The sequence below is a fragment of the Puma concolor genome, chromosome D3 (assembly GCF_028749965.1).
Source record: "Puma concolor isolate L17-30 chromosome D3, mPumCon1.1.hap2, whole genome shotgun sequence".
NCBI lineage: Eukaryota > Metazoa > Chordata > Mammalia > Carnivora > Felidae > Puma > Puma concolor.
Window position 1 is genome coordinate 35,013,845 of NC_141678.1, and position 13,685 is coordinate 35,027,529.

At 43.7% G+C, this 13,685-nt stretch overlaps 1 protein-coding gene across 4 annotated transcripts in view; it reads left to right on the forward strand.

Moving 5' to 3' along the window:
* Nucleotides 1-940: 940 nt before the first annotated feature.
* PPP4R1 (protein phosphatase 4 regulatory subunit 1) overlaps nucleotides 941-13,685 on the forward strand; it is a 64,663-nt gene continuing 51,918 nt past the window's right edge. For 2 of the 4 annotated variants that reach the window (XM_086682455.1, XM_086682456.1), the window contains exons 1-2: nucleotides 941-1,094; nucleotides 1,297-1,341. In XM_086682455.1, coding sequence (XP_086538581.1) covers nucleotides 1,088-1,094; nucleotides 1,297-1,341 — 52 coding nt within the window. In that variant the 5' untranslated portion in view covers nucleotides 941-1,087. Of the gene's footprint in view, nucleotides 1,095-1,296; nucleotides 1,342-13,444; nucleotides 13,541-13,685 lie in introns of those variants that run through there. The other 2 variants (XM_086682453.1, XM_086682454.1) reach the window with 2 other exon arrangements.

Consider the following 13,685-nt stretch of genomic DNA (forward strand, 5'->3'; position numbering starts at 1 on the left):
TTAACACACGTTAAAAAGAAATCGGGAATAATAAAATTTGTAATAGTGATTTCAGGCATACACCTCAAGTGCTAGCAAGATTATTTAAGCTAAAGAAAGAAAAGCTAATCATAGGCCCCCTTCATCGAGCATCTCCTAGATAGGAAGTACTCTCTGGGTTCCTTACATTTTTTACTAATCCCAAAAATCCTGGGGCAGGCATCATCTTTCATGTGCAGACGGGTTACACACCTAAGTTAAATGGCAGAATGGAGATCTGAACCCAGGCCTGCCTGCGCTCCTGCTGGAGCATTTCCCGCTTTGTCAGCGAAGGAGGGGCAGGACACGGGGGCAATAACCTGTGCTTCAGTCTTAACCGCGCCTGGGTGGGAAAGCGGGCTGCACCACGATGACTTTGTCACTCAACCACAGTGCAGCCGGGCCCCGGGCTTTGTTACCAGCCACTTCGCGAGGGCCCCCTGCGCGCGGGGAGGCGGCGCTTCCTCCACCCGGAGGGTGGGACCCTCGGCCTCAGCCGGGCCTCGGATCGCCGACGACGTACGTGCAGCCCTGGGGAGGGGGCGCGGGGCGGCGAACGGCGCTCCCGCGAAGAAGGGCAGAGGCCGACGAGGCGGTGGGCGAGGCCGGTGACCCAATAAAGCGGGCCGGGCCGCGGGAGGCCCCGCCCGGGCCCGGTTCCGGGCACACGCCGCAGGGTCCCGGGCCAGCGGCAGCTTGCGCGCCCCCGTCGCAGCGCTCGGCGTGAGGGCGCCTCTGGCCGTGGGTGTGAGCGCGCCGCCGGGCCGGGCCGGGAGCGAGGGAGGCGGGGGGAGGGAGCGCCGGCCGCCCCGGAGCCGCGCGGAGCGGCCGGGCAAGGCGGGGCGAGGCCCGGGGCCCGCGGCGCCCGCCCGCCCCCGGCGTCCGGGAGCCGCTCGGCCCGCGGCCCAGGCCCGGGCCCTCGGCCCGCCCCGCGCGCGCGCGCGCGCCCCCGCCGGCCCGTCCCTCCTCCTCGCCGCCACTCCCGCGCGCGCTCCCCGGCTCCCCGGCTCGCGCCGCTCCATGTAGCCCCGGATCCCCGGGAGACCGAGGAGGAGGGGGCGACCACAAGATGGCGGGTACGTGGCCCCCTGTCCTCCGGGCGGCGGCGGCGGCGCCTCCTCCTCCCCGCGCCCGCCCGCCGCCACCGCCGCCCGTAGTCACGGCCGGCGCGGGGTCCCGGCGCGGGGAGGCGCCGCGGGGTCGGGAGGGCGGGCGGCGGGGCGGCGCGCCGGGTCCCGGGGGCGCTGACCGGGCCTTTCTTCTCTCCTTTCGGCTCAGACCTCTCGCTGCTCCAGGAGGACCTGCAGGAGGACGCGGACGGATGTGAGTGCTCCCGCCTCGCTGTCGCGGCGGCGGCGGCCGGCGGGGAGCGGCCGGGAAGGAAGGGCGGGCGGCGGCGGCGGCGGCGGCCTGGGCCCGGCCGGCGGGGACGGGGCTCGGTGAGGCGTGGCCCTGGGCCGGCCGGGGCCGCGAGCTTGAGGGAGTATTGCCCTTCGGGGAGGGAACGGCGCGCCGGGTCCGCGGGCGGCGAGGGATGCCCTGTCTAACGCCCGAGCTGGGGCTCTGTCCCGGCGCCCACCCTCGCATCATCTCCCCCCCTCCGCCCAACCCGGGCGCCCGTGGGCTCGGGGGGCCGCTCGGCGTCTGTTCCGGGAGGAGAAAGTGGCGGGGCCCAGATTTGAGATGGGCATTTGGGGTGTGCTTGTTCCCGGTGGGGGCCCTCCGCGGACCCCCACCCCAGCCTCCCTGCAGGAAGGAAGAGGCTCCGAGAAGGAAGGTGTGTTTACTTAGAGTTGCTCTCAAGTATCACTCAGCGGCCAGCCGTATGGGAGCCTGGTCCGCGTTCCGCCGCCCCGGTTTGGTTGCCCCGGCTCTGCCGATGTGGAGACTACATACCTGTAATTTCCCTACAACTCCTAACAGTTTTTACATTGCCTCGACACCCCCCTGTGATTTGTGGATTACGGGAAGGCTCGAAGGTGTGGCCTTAGCTGGAGATACGAGGTTAACAGAGCGTATTTCTTTAATGCAAATGTTCGCGAATCACCCAGGCCTCCCTAAATATTACAATTTCAGCTTTTCTTTGAGGAAGGGGAGTTTCAGAAGAGTCGAGTCTTTTGTTTAAAAAAGCAAAAAAAAAAAAAAAACTTTGACACTGTTTCCAGAATAGTGTCAGGAAGGAACTGATATTTAGAAAGGAATTTGTTTATTTCGTGTGTGCTTTTCTAAGCATCAGAAGATAATTTGGAAATTGTTCTGGGTTGAAATGATAACCCTGGTAGAATTTGTGGTGTATTTAGGGGAAAGCCTGCCTGATGCTGAGATTTACTGTGGCTAATACCTAGGTAAGTAAGTCAGAGATGGTTGCAGTCTGCAATTGTTCTTTTAAAATACTGTGTAGTTAATCCATAGCATCGTCTAATGTGGTTTCCCTTGGCCAAATTAAACTTAATTTTTAAATTCCTAGGTGTTTTGAGTGAAGTAAGAGGAATTTATTCACAAGGGTTCTCGAAAAAGAGTGATTATTTTTAACGCAAATCACTCAAACGCAAACTTCTGCTACTCTGGGTTTTTGTTTTTTAAGTAAGAAGTGCTCTTAAAGGGAGCAGTACTAATGTAGTGAAGGACAGCTTTTACGTTTCACTTAATGTTTTACATTAGGCCACCTACCTGCCTGCTAGTAAGTTTATAAGGTTATTTAAGGCACCTATTGATTGCTTGCAAAGTTAGGATTGGAGAGGTGGCTCTGATTGTTATCTCAAACAGGGGCTTCTCATTTACCTAATTAGGTTCAAGACTAAGGAGAAGATCTGTCTTTCAGCAGGTGTTTGGTAGGAATGTGTGGCGCAACAACTTCTGCACATTCCTTTATTTTCACTTAGGTGTCATGCACTCTTTAAGGATGAGCCATGGTGTCAGTTTCCTCATTGACCATAAAGGAGCCTAGCCTAGAGGGGAAAAGCACACCTGTGAAGAACTCAACGATGATTTATTCATGAGCCTCTCAGGACTTCTTCAGGGTACTGAGGATGTGGCTCTGCAAAGGATGGTCACAATCTATGCCCTCTAGTGGTTTACAAGCAATTTTAATATAAATGTGATAATGAAGATTTCAAAGGCAGTATATAACACGGTGGTTAATAGACAACACTCTAGAGCCAGACTGTTCTGTTCCAGTTTTGGGATTGCCACTTTGGACAGACTCCTACAACTCACTTAACCTCTGTATGCTTAAGTTTTGTCATTTGTAAATAGGCATAGTAAGTATTGCCTACTTAAGACTTGTTTAGAACCTTATGTATATTAATGCAGAAAAAGCACTTAGAACAGTACCTGGTAGATTAAGTGACTATCTTGTGGTGGTGGTTACGAGTGAAGAGTAGGGAAGCTTAAAAGAAAGCAGAGAAGGAAATACTGATGCTGAACATTACAGTACAGAATAAATACATTTATAGATGCTGCTAATGCTTGCAGTTAACTTTTTAAAGGTTCTTTTCGTTCCCAGTGCGTTTTAATTTAGGATAAAATATTAGACATAAATAGTTTACTGAAGGCATAAATCGTTTACTTGCATATTTATAAATTGATTAAAGATTTTTTTAGAATAATTTTTTTTTCAGTTGCTAAGGTCTTTACAGTTGATACCTCTATCCAGAATATTTAGGAGCAATCTTTGAACATGTGGCCAGTTTGAAGGACCACTTGCTGTCTATTATGAAGGGGGAAAGAATGAGGGGGAAATCTGGCTGTGATGCCTAGGTCAAAGGTAAGAGAAGTATGGAGAAGCTGAGAAAGCTTGTCACATCCTGGGGAAGGTGGAGGACCAGAGATGTTAGAATGGAGCATGGGGCTGCCCTTACGACTAGAACAGATCCTAGGAGCCTGATTTTTCTGTCTTAAGTAATACTGGTCTGGAGGCCCGCCTCTGGAGTTATGAACCAGATCCTGCCGCTTCAGCCAAGCTTAGGTCTAGGTCTGTCTTTGTGATGGGGAAGAAATTATTTTCTGGCCAAACTCTAGAATCTTGGTTGCCTTTCCTGAATGCAGAACCTAGACTAAGAAGAGAGCAGATACTACTGTACAGGTGATCTGCAGCTTTGGAGACTTGGAGGGAACCTGGGTAGGGTCTAGATCTTGAAAGGTGGGCATTGCCAACCCTTGATAAGAGTCAGGTCTTCTGATTTGTTTTAAGCCCCAAAGTCTGTACAGAGCTCATAGAAAAGTGGGTAGAATGAGAAAAGGGTTGGTCAAAGACTGACTTGGCTGATGTCCTTAGAGAAAAAGAAACAAAATCCTAATATGTGAAAGATGGTGCATTGTATGTACATAGCAGAAGGTCATGAAGGTAAGAAAATCATTCCGTGCTATTAAAATTAAGTTTGTTTTAGGTTAAAAGTAATTCTTTCCATACTGCGTCATGAAACATACTTTGAATTTCAAAGTGAAAGCAAGCCAGTGACTCAACGTTTGAATAGGTATCTCAGCAGAGTGACTTCAAGCTGGGAAAACCCTTTCTGTTCCTTGAATAATGGCAGGCAATGCAAAAATCACACATAGACTTTCAGAGAGAGAGATTTTAAGTTTCTTTTGTCACTTTTCTAAAGATATAGTTTTGGTTTACATTTCCAAATGTAACTTACTAGGTTTCTAAAATAGGTGAGATAGGACTTAAGTCAGATTGGATGAGTTAGCTTTATTGCACAGATTATTCTTCACAGCACTCCTGGGAGGTGTAGGCTGTGGTATTCTGATATTAGTAAGTCACCTGATGCACAAAGAGGCTAAATTATTTTCTGAAGAAATGAAACTCCTTAACTACTGGCCAGAATTTTAAGGTAGGCCTCCTGCTTCTAAATATTGTATATGAAGTAGTCTTTTCTTAATTTGCCCATTTACAACATTGAGCAGCCCAAGCCTGTCGTATAGGCAATTTGTTTGAACTTTGCTTCAGATACCCTTGAAGATTAATTAATCTGGCATCTGCATATGGTTTAATTTAACCAAGAGAGATCATTCAAGTGAAGCTTGGGTGTAATCTAGCTTGTTTAGTCTTTATGTTAATTTTATTTCAGCTGTAACTAGCATGCTGTTGAAGAGCTTTTGGAGCTGTTGTTCATGTTTGAGGAAGTTTTGGAAATCTTTCACACTACTTGTATTTTTCAGATTTGAGGGCACTGTTGGGTTAGAGTGAATTAAGGATGGATCCAGAACCACTTGGGTATAACTGCCTGGGCTGTACTTCTTTCAAAGAGTCTCTGGGCCCTCCGACTACTTTTTGAAAACTAGTTTTTGGGGGCACCTGGGGGGCTCAGTCGGTTAAGTGTCCGACGTCAGCTCAGGTCATGATCTCGTGGATCTTGAGTTCCAGCCCTGCATTGGGCTCTGTGCTAACAGCTCGGAGCCTGGAGCCTGGTTGGGATTCTGTGTCTCCTCCTCTCTCTGCCCCTCCCCTGCTCATGCTCTGTCTCTGTCTCTCAATAATAAGTAAAAGTTAAAAAAAAAAAAAAAAAAGAAAACTAGTTTTGATAAGATTCTTAAAGTCCTTGGCACCTAAGGGATTAAGGAGCAAAAAACTGGGGCTGTGTAGTGGCCAGGGAATCAGTTAAACAAACTCTAGGAAGGTGCCCTTGAAAGTCATGATATTTAGAAGTGTTGTTAAATGGGGATTTGGAAGAGTGAGTCATGAGACTTGGTAACATATTTTGATTGTTACCAACAAGACTGGACAGGAGAAATCTTTATTTGGAGGTAATATAATTAATATCCTAGAAAAGCATGCTTAAAAATGGTTTTAGTGATACACTCATGTGTATAGAATCAGTTAATGATGTGTTGGGTAAGAATTCTGTATAGAATTTTTTTTTCTTTAAGAAGGAAAAAGGAAAACCTTTTGTAAATATGCATGTCAGCTGCCTGGGCTTGCAGCTGCAATAAAAAAAAAAAAAATGTTTGCTCTTTCTGCCTATGAAACACAAATAGCCCTAGCTAGGTAAATTTCATTAGTCTACCACATTTGTTTGATCACTGATTTATTATTTCTGGCCCTTTTGCCTCAGTTCCTCCTCTCATCAAAACAAAGAATTTATATTTTAAACTCTTCACTCCTCCGTTTGCCTTCTATTTTGGAATTTGGGATTTTTCTCTCGAGGGCAAAGAATTTTTGCCAGCGGCTACATGGTAGGGTGGGCAGTCCCTCGACTGGAATTAAAATGGTATTTTCTGTTTACTTCGTATCTGAACATGAAATCTGACGGGATGTTTTGGAAGGAATAGGAGGTGGCACACCTGTGGAATCTGGGCTGTGAAGGTTGTAGGGCCTGTATCCCCTGTAAATTCTGAAGAGGGTGCTTCTACGCAGATCTTTCGTCTGGCAGGTCACCTAAGGTCCCCCTTCTCCAGATCCATCCTCTGATCCTCCTAACTGTTCGGTCAAGCTTTCTTAGCTCCTTACCCCCCACCCCCAGACTACACGGCAGGCTTGGTCTCTGGCCTAATTGATGTCAGCTTCGGTGGTGGTTGAGCATTTATCATGCTGTAATCCTGGAATACATCTCGGTATGTGCTTCTCCGCCCAGGAGAGAGCTCTTGGTTTTGTAAATGTTACGTCTGCTGTGTTCAGATTCTGGCCCTTGCTTTGCATTCACTTATCATCTTAAGTGCCTTCACTTTTCTCAGCTGTTCTCGATCTGTAAAAGGTTGATGGACTTTTGGATTGATTCCAGTTTTTGGCTGTTACAAATAAAGCTGTGACGAGTCTCTGTGTGGACATATACATTCTTTCTCTTGGGTATATACCTGCAAGTGGAATGGCTGGCTGCCTTTTTCAGGAACTTTTTCCAAAGCAGTGGTAACCATTTTACACTCCCACCAGCAGTGTGGAAGAGTTCCAGGTGCTCCACGCCCTTGCCGGCATTTGGTGCGGGCAGTCTTCGTTTTAGTTTATTTATTTATTTTTAATGTCTATTTATTTTGAGAGAGAGCAAGCACGCGTCAGTGAGGGAGGGGCAGAGAGAGAGGGAGAGAGAATCCCAGGCAGGCTCCACACTCAGCATGGAGCCCCTGCGCAGGGCTTGATCCCACCACTATGAGATCATGACCTGAGCCAAAATCAGGAGTTGGACGCTCAACCTACTGAGCCATGCAGGTGCCCCCAGTCTTCATTTTAGCGATCCTATTAAGTGTATACAGAGGTTTTTTTTTTTTTGTAGTTTGAATTTGCATTTCCTTAATGACTAATAATGCTTTTATTTTCATGTGCTCATTTACCATCAGATATCTTTTTTTTTTTAATTTTTTTTTCCAACGTTTATTTATTTTTGGGACAGAGAGAGACAGAGCATGAACGGGGGAGGGGCAGAGAGAGAGGGAGACACAGAATCGGAAACAGGCTCCAGGCTCTGAGCCATCAGCCCAGAGCCCGACGCGGGGCTCGAACCCACAGACCGCGAGATCGTGACCTGGCTGAAGTCGGACGCCCAACCGACTGCGCCACCCAGGCGCCCCCCATCAGATATCTTTGATGAAGTATCTGTTCAAATTTTGTGCCCATTCCTTTATTGGATTATTTTCTTAATAAGAATTGTATATTCTAGGCACAAGTCCTTTCTCGAGTATGTGATTTGCAAATATTCTGGTCGGTGTCTTGTCTTATCAGTCTCAACAGTATATTTTGAGGAGAAGTTTTGAATTTCGATGTTCCATTTAGTTTTTCACAAATGCCCTTTATCAGGTTGAGAAACTTCCCTGAGTAAACTCAGGGAACTTTTTTTGAAATTAAGAATGGATGCTGGATTTTGTCACATTCTTTTTCTGCATCTATGATATTCTTTTTTAGTTTTTTTAATATGAGTTACATTGATTTTTATTTTAAGTGAATGCCATTTTTTTTAATGAGAAATTTCAAACCTATGGCCGATGAGCCATCATATACCCACCATTTAGCTTGAACCTTCATTTATCCCCTTTTAACATCTGGGCTTTTGTTGGGGGGAGGCACAGAGGAGGCAGCCAGAATGCTTAAAAGATATCCCGGGTGTCATTTTATTTTAACTATAAATATTTCACAAGGCATATACTTGAAGTGTGATGTTTTAATCTATGAACAGAAGGACTCTAAGGTTATGGTAAGGTGTGCTAAATAATGAAAGTTTAAATGATTAAATTTTTTAGACATTTGCCTTGCTGGTTCTACTGCAATAAAGCACGTTTGAATGACTACTCAATTCACTTTCATATTGATCACCAAATTAACAGAAGCAACATCTTGTTTATTTTTATCCTGCTAAGCACATTTCACCCTTTTGGGTCACTCTTTACGGTAGCAAAAGAATACTGGTGAACAAAAGTTGAATTTTCTATTTTGGTTTATTCTGTCATTTAGAGGGTCATAAAAACTTTTAAAATTTGAGCTGTGCTGTACCTCTAGTGAGCCAGTGTTCCCAGAACTACTGAAATCAAGAGCTAGAAGGCAGAGTAATTATTTGTCCCTTAAGCAATAGAAAGTTTAGGCCTGGGGTCTCCTAGATAAAGGTGGCAGAGGTTAGAATACAGTTCAGATCTGGTAGGTTTGGATATTCTTTTCCTAGACATCGTCTAACATAGCTCTTTAACTGCAAACAGGAGGTGGGAGAAATTTCTGGATCTTGTTTATTTTTTTTTAACTTACCATTTTCATACTGATGTTGGTCACTGTGCTATAACCTTGCTTATAGTATTCCCTTGTGAGGTATGTAGTAACCACAAAGTTACAAAAGTGGTATCCAGTGAGGCTTATCTGATGGTTAAATAATTTGCTCGGTCACCTAACTTGAAAGTGTTAGGTTAATAAACCTGTGTGACACAATCTTTCTTACTTTATTTTACTACTGTGTTCTTACTGCCTTCCAATTTGACTTTCCTTAATTTATCACTTATGTAGGTCATTTAACCTCCTAAAGGTTCTAGAGGATGTGAAGGTAGTAATATGCTCCAGGTGTCTGGTAGGTAAAATAATTTTTGTCCTAAGTTGCTCCTGTCTGCCATGAACATGGTATAATTTACAAAATATACATTTTTGTGTGTGTGTTTTAAGCACCCATGTATGGGAGAGTCAGTCATTGGAGTAAAAGTTGATAAGAATGTTGATGAGATCTAATGTGTCTCATCTTGTCTCTAGCTAATCACCTGAAGAGGCCATTTTAAAATCTGAATTTATATTTAAATTTATTATAGTGCTTTGAATTTATAGTCCAAGTCAGATTTGATAGGTCATATTTACATGTACATTTAAAAAAAATTTTTTTTTAATGTTTATTCAGTTTTGAGAGAGAGCAAGCAGGGGTGGGGCAGAGAGAAAGGGAGACACAGAATCCGAAGCAGGCTCCAGGCTCCAAGCTGTCAGCACAGAGCCCGATGCGGGGCTCCAACTCACGAGCCGTGCCATCATGACCTGAGCTGAAGTCAGATGCCTAACTGACTGAGGCACCCAGGCGCCCCTGTTTACATTTAAATTTTAAACCAAGTTAGGTTTTGGTAGAAATAACTTCAAGACTTCAGACAAATTCAAGACTCTATTAGAGACTGGTGGTAATTTGGACCTAGATTAGCTCATGTTTTATATTTGGATTACCTATGGAAAAAAGGATTACTAACCAAAGTAATTGGGTTAATAAGACCGTAAGGAAAATGTTTACTCACTGAAGGGAACAAACAGCGCATCTATAATGTATGGGAGATCTGCACTTGGAAGGGCTTCGACAGGCCACATTGTTTCTCTGACAAACAGTGTTTAGGAAGCATGATCTTTGTAACTAATTTGACAGTCGATAAACACACTGCTGTTTTATTTATATGTGTACTTTAGGAAAATGCTTTTTGGAATGTCATAGAATGAACTTCAGGAAATTATTCTTAAGTTCAGTGTAAAATGACTTGTTAATAAAGATCGTTGCTAAAGATTTAGTAAACTTTTTGTATTTAAAGGAAAGATACCTGATAAACATTATGTTGTCACAAAGTACAAATTTGAAACGGCATACCTGTTGCTTGAGGCTGTATTTACGAGGACTAAGTTATATGGTCCTTCAAATTTGTTGTCTTAATTCATTTTTTTCCTCCAAGCAATGACTTATGTGCATGTCTGTTACATTACAAGGGGTTGGAAAGTTTCAGTAAAGGACCAGACTGTAAATATTTTAAATTTTGTGGGCCACATGGTCTCTTGCAGTTACTCAGATCTGCTAAGGTGAAAGCAACCATAGACAGTATGTAAATGAATGGGCAATAGCTGTGTGCCAATAAACTTTATTTACAAAAACAGACTGTAGGCTGGTTTAACCTACTGGCCATTTTGCTGCCCCTGCATTGTCCTGGTAAGTCCAGAGTCTCAATATTTTTATTCTTTACCTATAGCAGAGTGCCATCACACAGCAGACCTTTAGCATATACTTGCTGAGGTGAGCCTTGGTTCTTCTGGCCAAACTAAATATGACCATAAAACCTTACTTGCTGTCAAATAATGAAATTTATTTTCAAATTAAATGTGTTACTTTGAAAAATGTCAGACCCATGCATAAGTTGCACAGCTGTTACAGTTAATTCCTCAAACCCTTCACCTATATTCACCCATTGTTAACATTTTGCCAGCTTGCTCTATTTTTCTCTATACGTGTGTGTGTTTATACATATGTATATGTGGGTGTATATACATGTGTATATATATATATACACACACACAATGTAATGTGTACATTGTTCTTAATCTTCTTTGCACCTTTAGAAAATAAATTGTAGAAATCAGGACCTTTAGCTTGGATCTCTGAAGAGCAAGGCCGTTCTCTCATAATCAGCCATCAAATTCAGAAAATGTAACATCAGTACAATACAAATATGTAATAAGTAGTCCATTTTCCGATTTCACCTCTTGTTTAATAATGTTCTTTATAGCAACTGTCTTGCTAGTCCAGGCTCCAGCATTGCATTTCCTTGTCATGTCTCTTTAAAGGCCTTTATTTTTCGGGGCGCCTGGGTGGCGCAGTCGGTTAAGCGTCCGACTTCAGCCAGGTCACGATCTCGCGGTCTGTGAGTTCGAGCCCCGCATCAGGCTCTGGGCTGATGGCTCAGAGCCTGGAGCCTGTTTCCGATTCTGTGTCTCCCTCTCTCTCTGCTCCTCCCCCGTTCATGCTCTGTCCCAAAAATAAATAAACGTTGGAAAAAAAAAAAATTTAAAGGCCTTTATTTTTCATGATACTGAGGTTTTTGAAGAGTCAGTTTGGTTTTATCTGTTTCCTCATGATTTGATGTAGGCTATGCTTTTTTTTGGGGGGGGGGGTTGTGGGGAAGACAGGAATACTATGTAAGAAATACTGTGATTTTTTTTTTTCTCAGCGCTTTATCTCAAGAGGCACCTGATGTCAGCTGTCTGTTATTGGTGGTGGTAATTCTTTAACCACTCCGATTAAGGTGATGTCTGCAAGACTTCTCACTTAAAGATTCTGTTCTTTTGTAATTAGTAAGAGGAATACTTTGACACTGAGGAAATGTGCTATTCCCAAACAGACTTTTACCCGTTAGTGTTAAGAATGTGGCCAGGATTCTTACTTGGATCAATTTACATTTACTGGCTGTAAATGTAACAGAGAAGAGCTTCTCCTTCCTCCCTATTTATTTGGTTATTTATTAAAATATCAATTTTAAAGCCTACGCCTTAAGGCAAGTCTTATAAAGATGATTAAGTCTCTAGGGAGTGTCTCGTTTTCGTTTTCTAAGATGTAAAGAATTGAAAAACAAAATTTGGTAAGTTTTGTGGTCTAAGCAGTATCAATGGAAAAATTGAAGGGGAGAAGGGAGGACACACTATCTGCTTTCCTCTCTCTCTTTTTTTTTTCCTTAAAGTTTTATTTTTATTTATTTTTGAAAGAGAGAGGGAGAGAGAATCCCAAGCGCTGACAGTGCAGAGCTCAATCTCATGAGCCAGAGGGAGCATGACCTGAGCTGAGATCAAGAAGTAGGATACTTAACCGTCACCCAGGCGCCCCTGTTTTTTTCTGTTCTAAAGGCTATTATTAGAGGCTGTATGGTGAACAGAAGGATGTTATGATGAAGTTTGGTGAAAGTCCAGTCACACAAATTAACCAGTTCTCTGGCATGGTACTTCTCAGAGGCATTAATATGCTAATGAACTTGTCACAAGCTTCGCCCGGGATGTAGTGCCCTAGTCCCGTCAAGTATCCCGGTGGGCTATCTTTCACTAACAAATATTAATGAATGTACATTATTCAGGAGAAGCCTTAGACTGTTTTTTAGAGAATAAAAAGATTCACAAGACAGTCTCTGCCTTCAGGGAATCTATCTACGTTTGGGGCCAGGGGCAGGCAGAGGAAAAGGCAAAGGAGAAAGAACCGCTCCAACACTACTCTTGCTGGCAGAATAAAAGCAGGGACACCCAAGACTGGGGAATTCAAAGGAGGAAGAGATGTTAATTAGAAAGACTGGGAAGTGCTTTCGGGATGGTGTTCGTGAGTAGGTGAATTTAAACTCAGATGAGGATGAATGGCAGAAATGGGGCAAACATAAGCACACGAGGCAGGAGAGCTGCGGGGCCTGCGACCGGAAACGGCCCCCTGCGTGGGCTGTGTGCCAGAGAGGAAAACAGGCTGGCCAGATCCTGGAGCCCCCGGAGCTGTAGGTTCATCCTGGCCGCGCTGCCTTCTGGCGAGTTGGGGGTGTTGGGGGGGAAGGGAAGGGCAGGGAGTGCAGGGAATGGAGTAGAGTAGAGCACAAGGAAGGTGGAAGTGGCTGTGCTGTGGAAGCCGGGTTCGGGTGAGGGATGCGAAGTCCACGATTGAGGGCAGTGGTCTTCAAACTTAATTACGGTATACCTCCTAAAATAATTTCAAAAATTCCATCTCATACTTTTTAAGTTTGAGTATTTTTTGAAATAAAACAGTTATGAATATGTACATGTAATGATTATAAAACGTTTAAAAATGGAATGTACATAGCACAGCACTTTGATACCCACTATCCATCCACTTTCAAGAATAAACTAAATTGGGAATTTTACCTTGTTTTTTTTTCTTGATCTCTTTCCATCTCTTACACAAAATTTTACCCTAATATAATTTTTTACACTTGAAAGTTTCACTGATAATCACATTTCTTGCATCAAAAATATGTATACAAAGAGAAATGGAAAATTTTAATTTCCTGCGGCCAGAAAACTAAAATTTTTTTTGTTTCAGCTATTATTATTCCATTATTATCGTTAATACTCATTTGGTCAGCCAAAATAAATCACACATTATGGTAAACACTTGGTAAACAAAATTTTATTAAATGGGCAAATGAAATGGATGGAGCTTTTGAAAAGTTACGTATTCATGAATGAATGTAATTTGTTGCTAGAATGAGACAATATTTAGCATTGATTTCTATTTTTTATTTTAAGACCTATGTGCACTGAGAAGTTTTGTTGACGTAAATAAGTTGATGGAAAGGATTTTAACAGTGTCGCTGATTTCCTTAATTTCGTCCAACTCATATGGTAAAATTTTTTAAATTATATTTTTAATGATCTATCAGCCTTTCAAGTTTTTTGAAAGCAAAGGATTGAAAAATGCCTGACTTGTAAAAGTATTTGTTACAGTCTTTAGAGAGTTGATCTCTTAACACTTTCAGCATTATCTCAG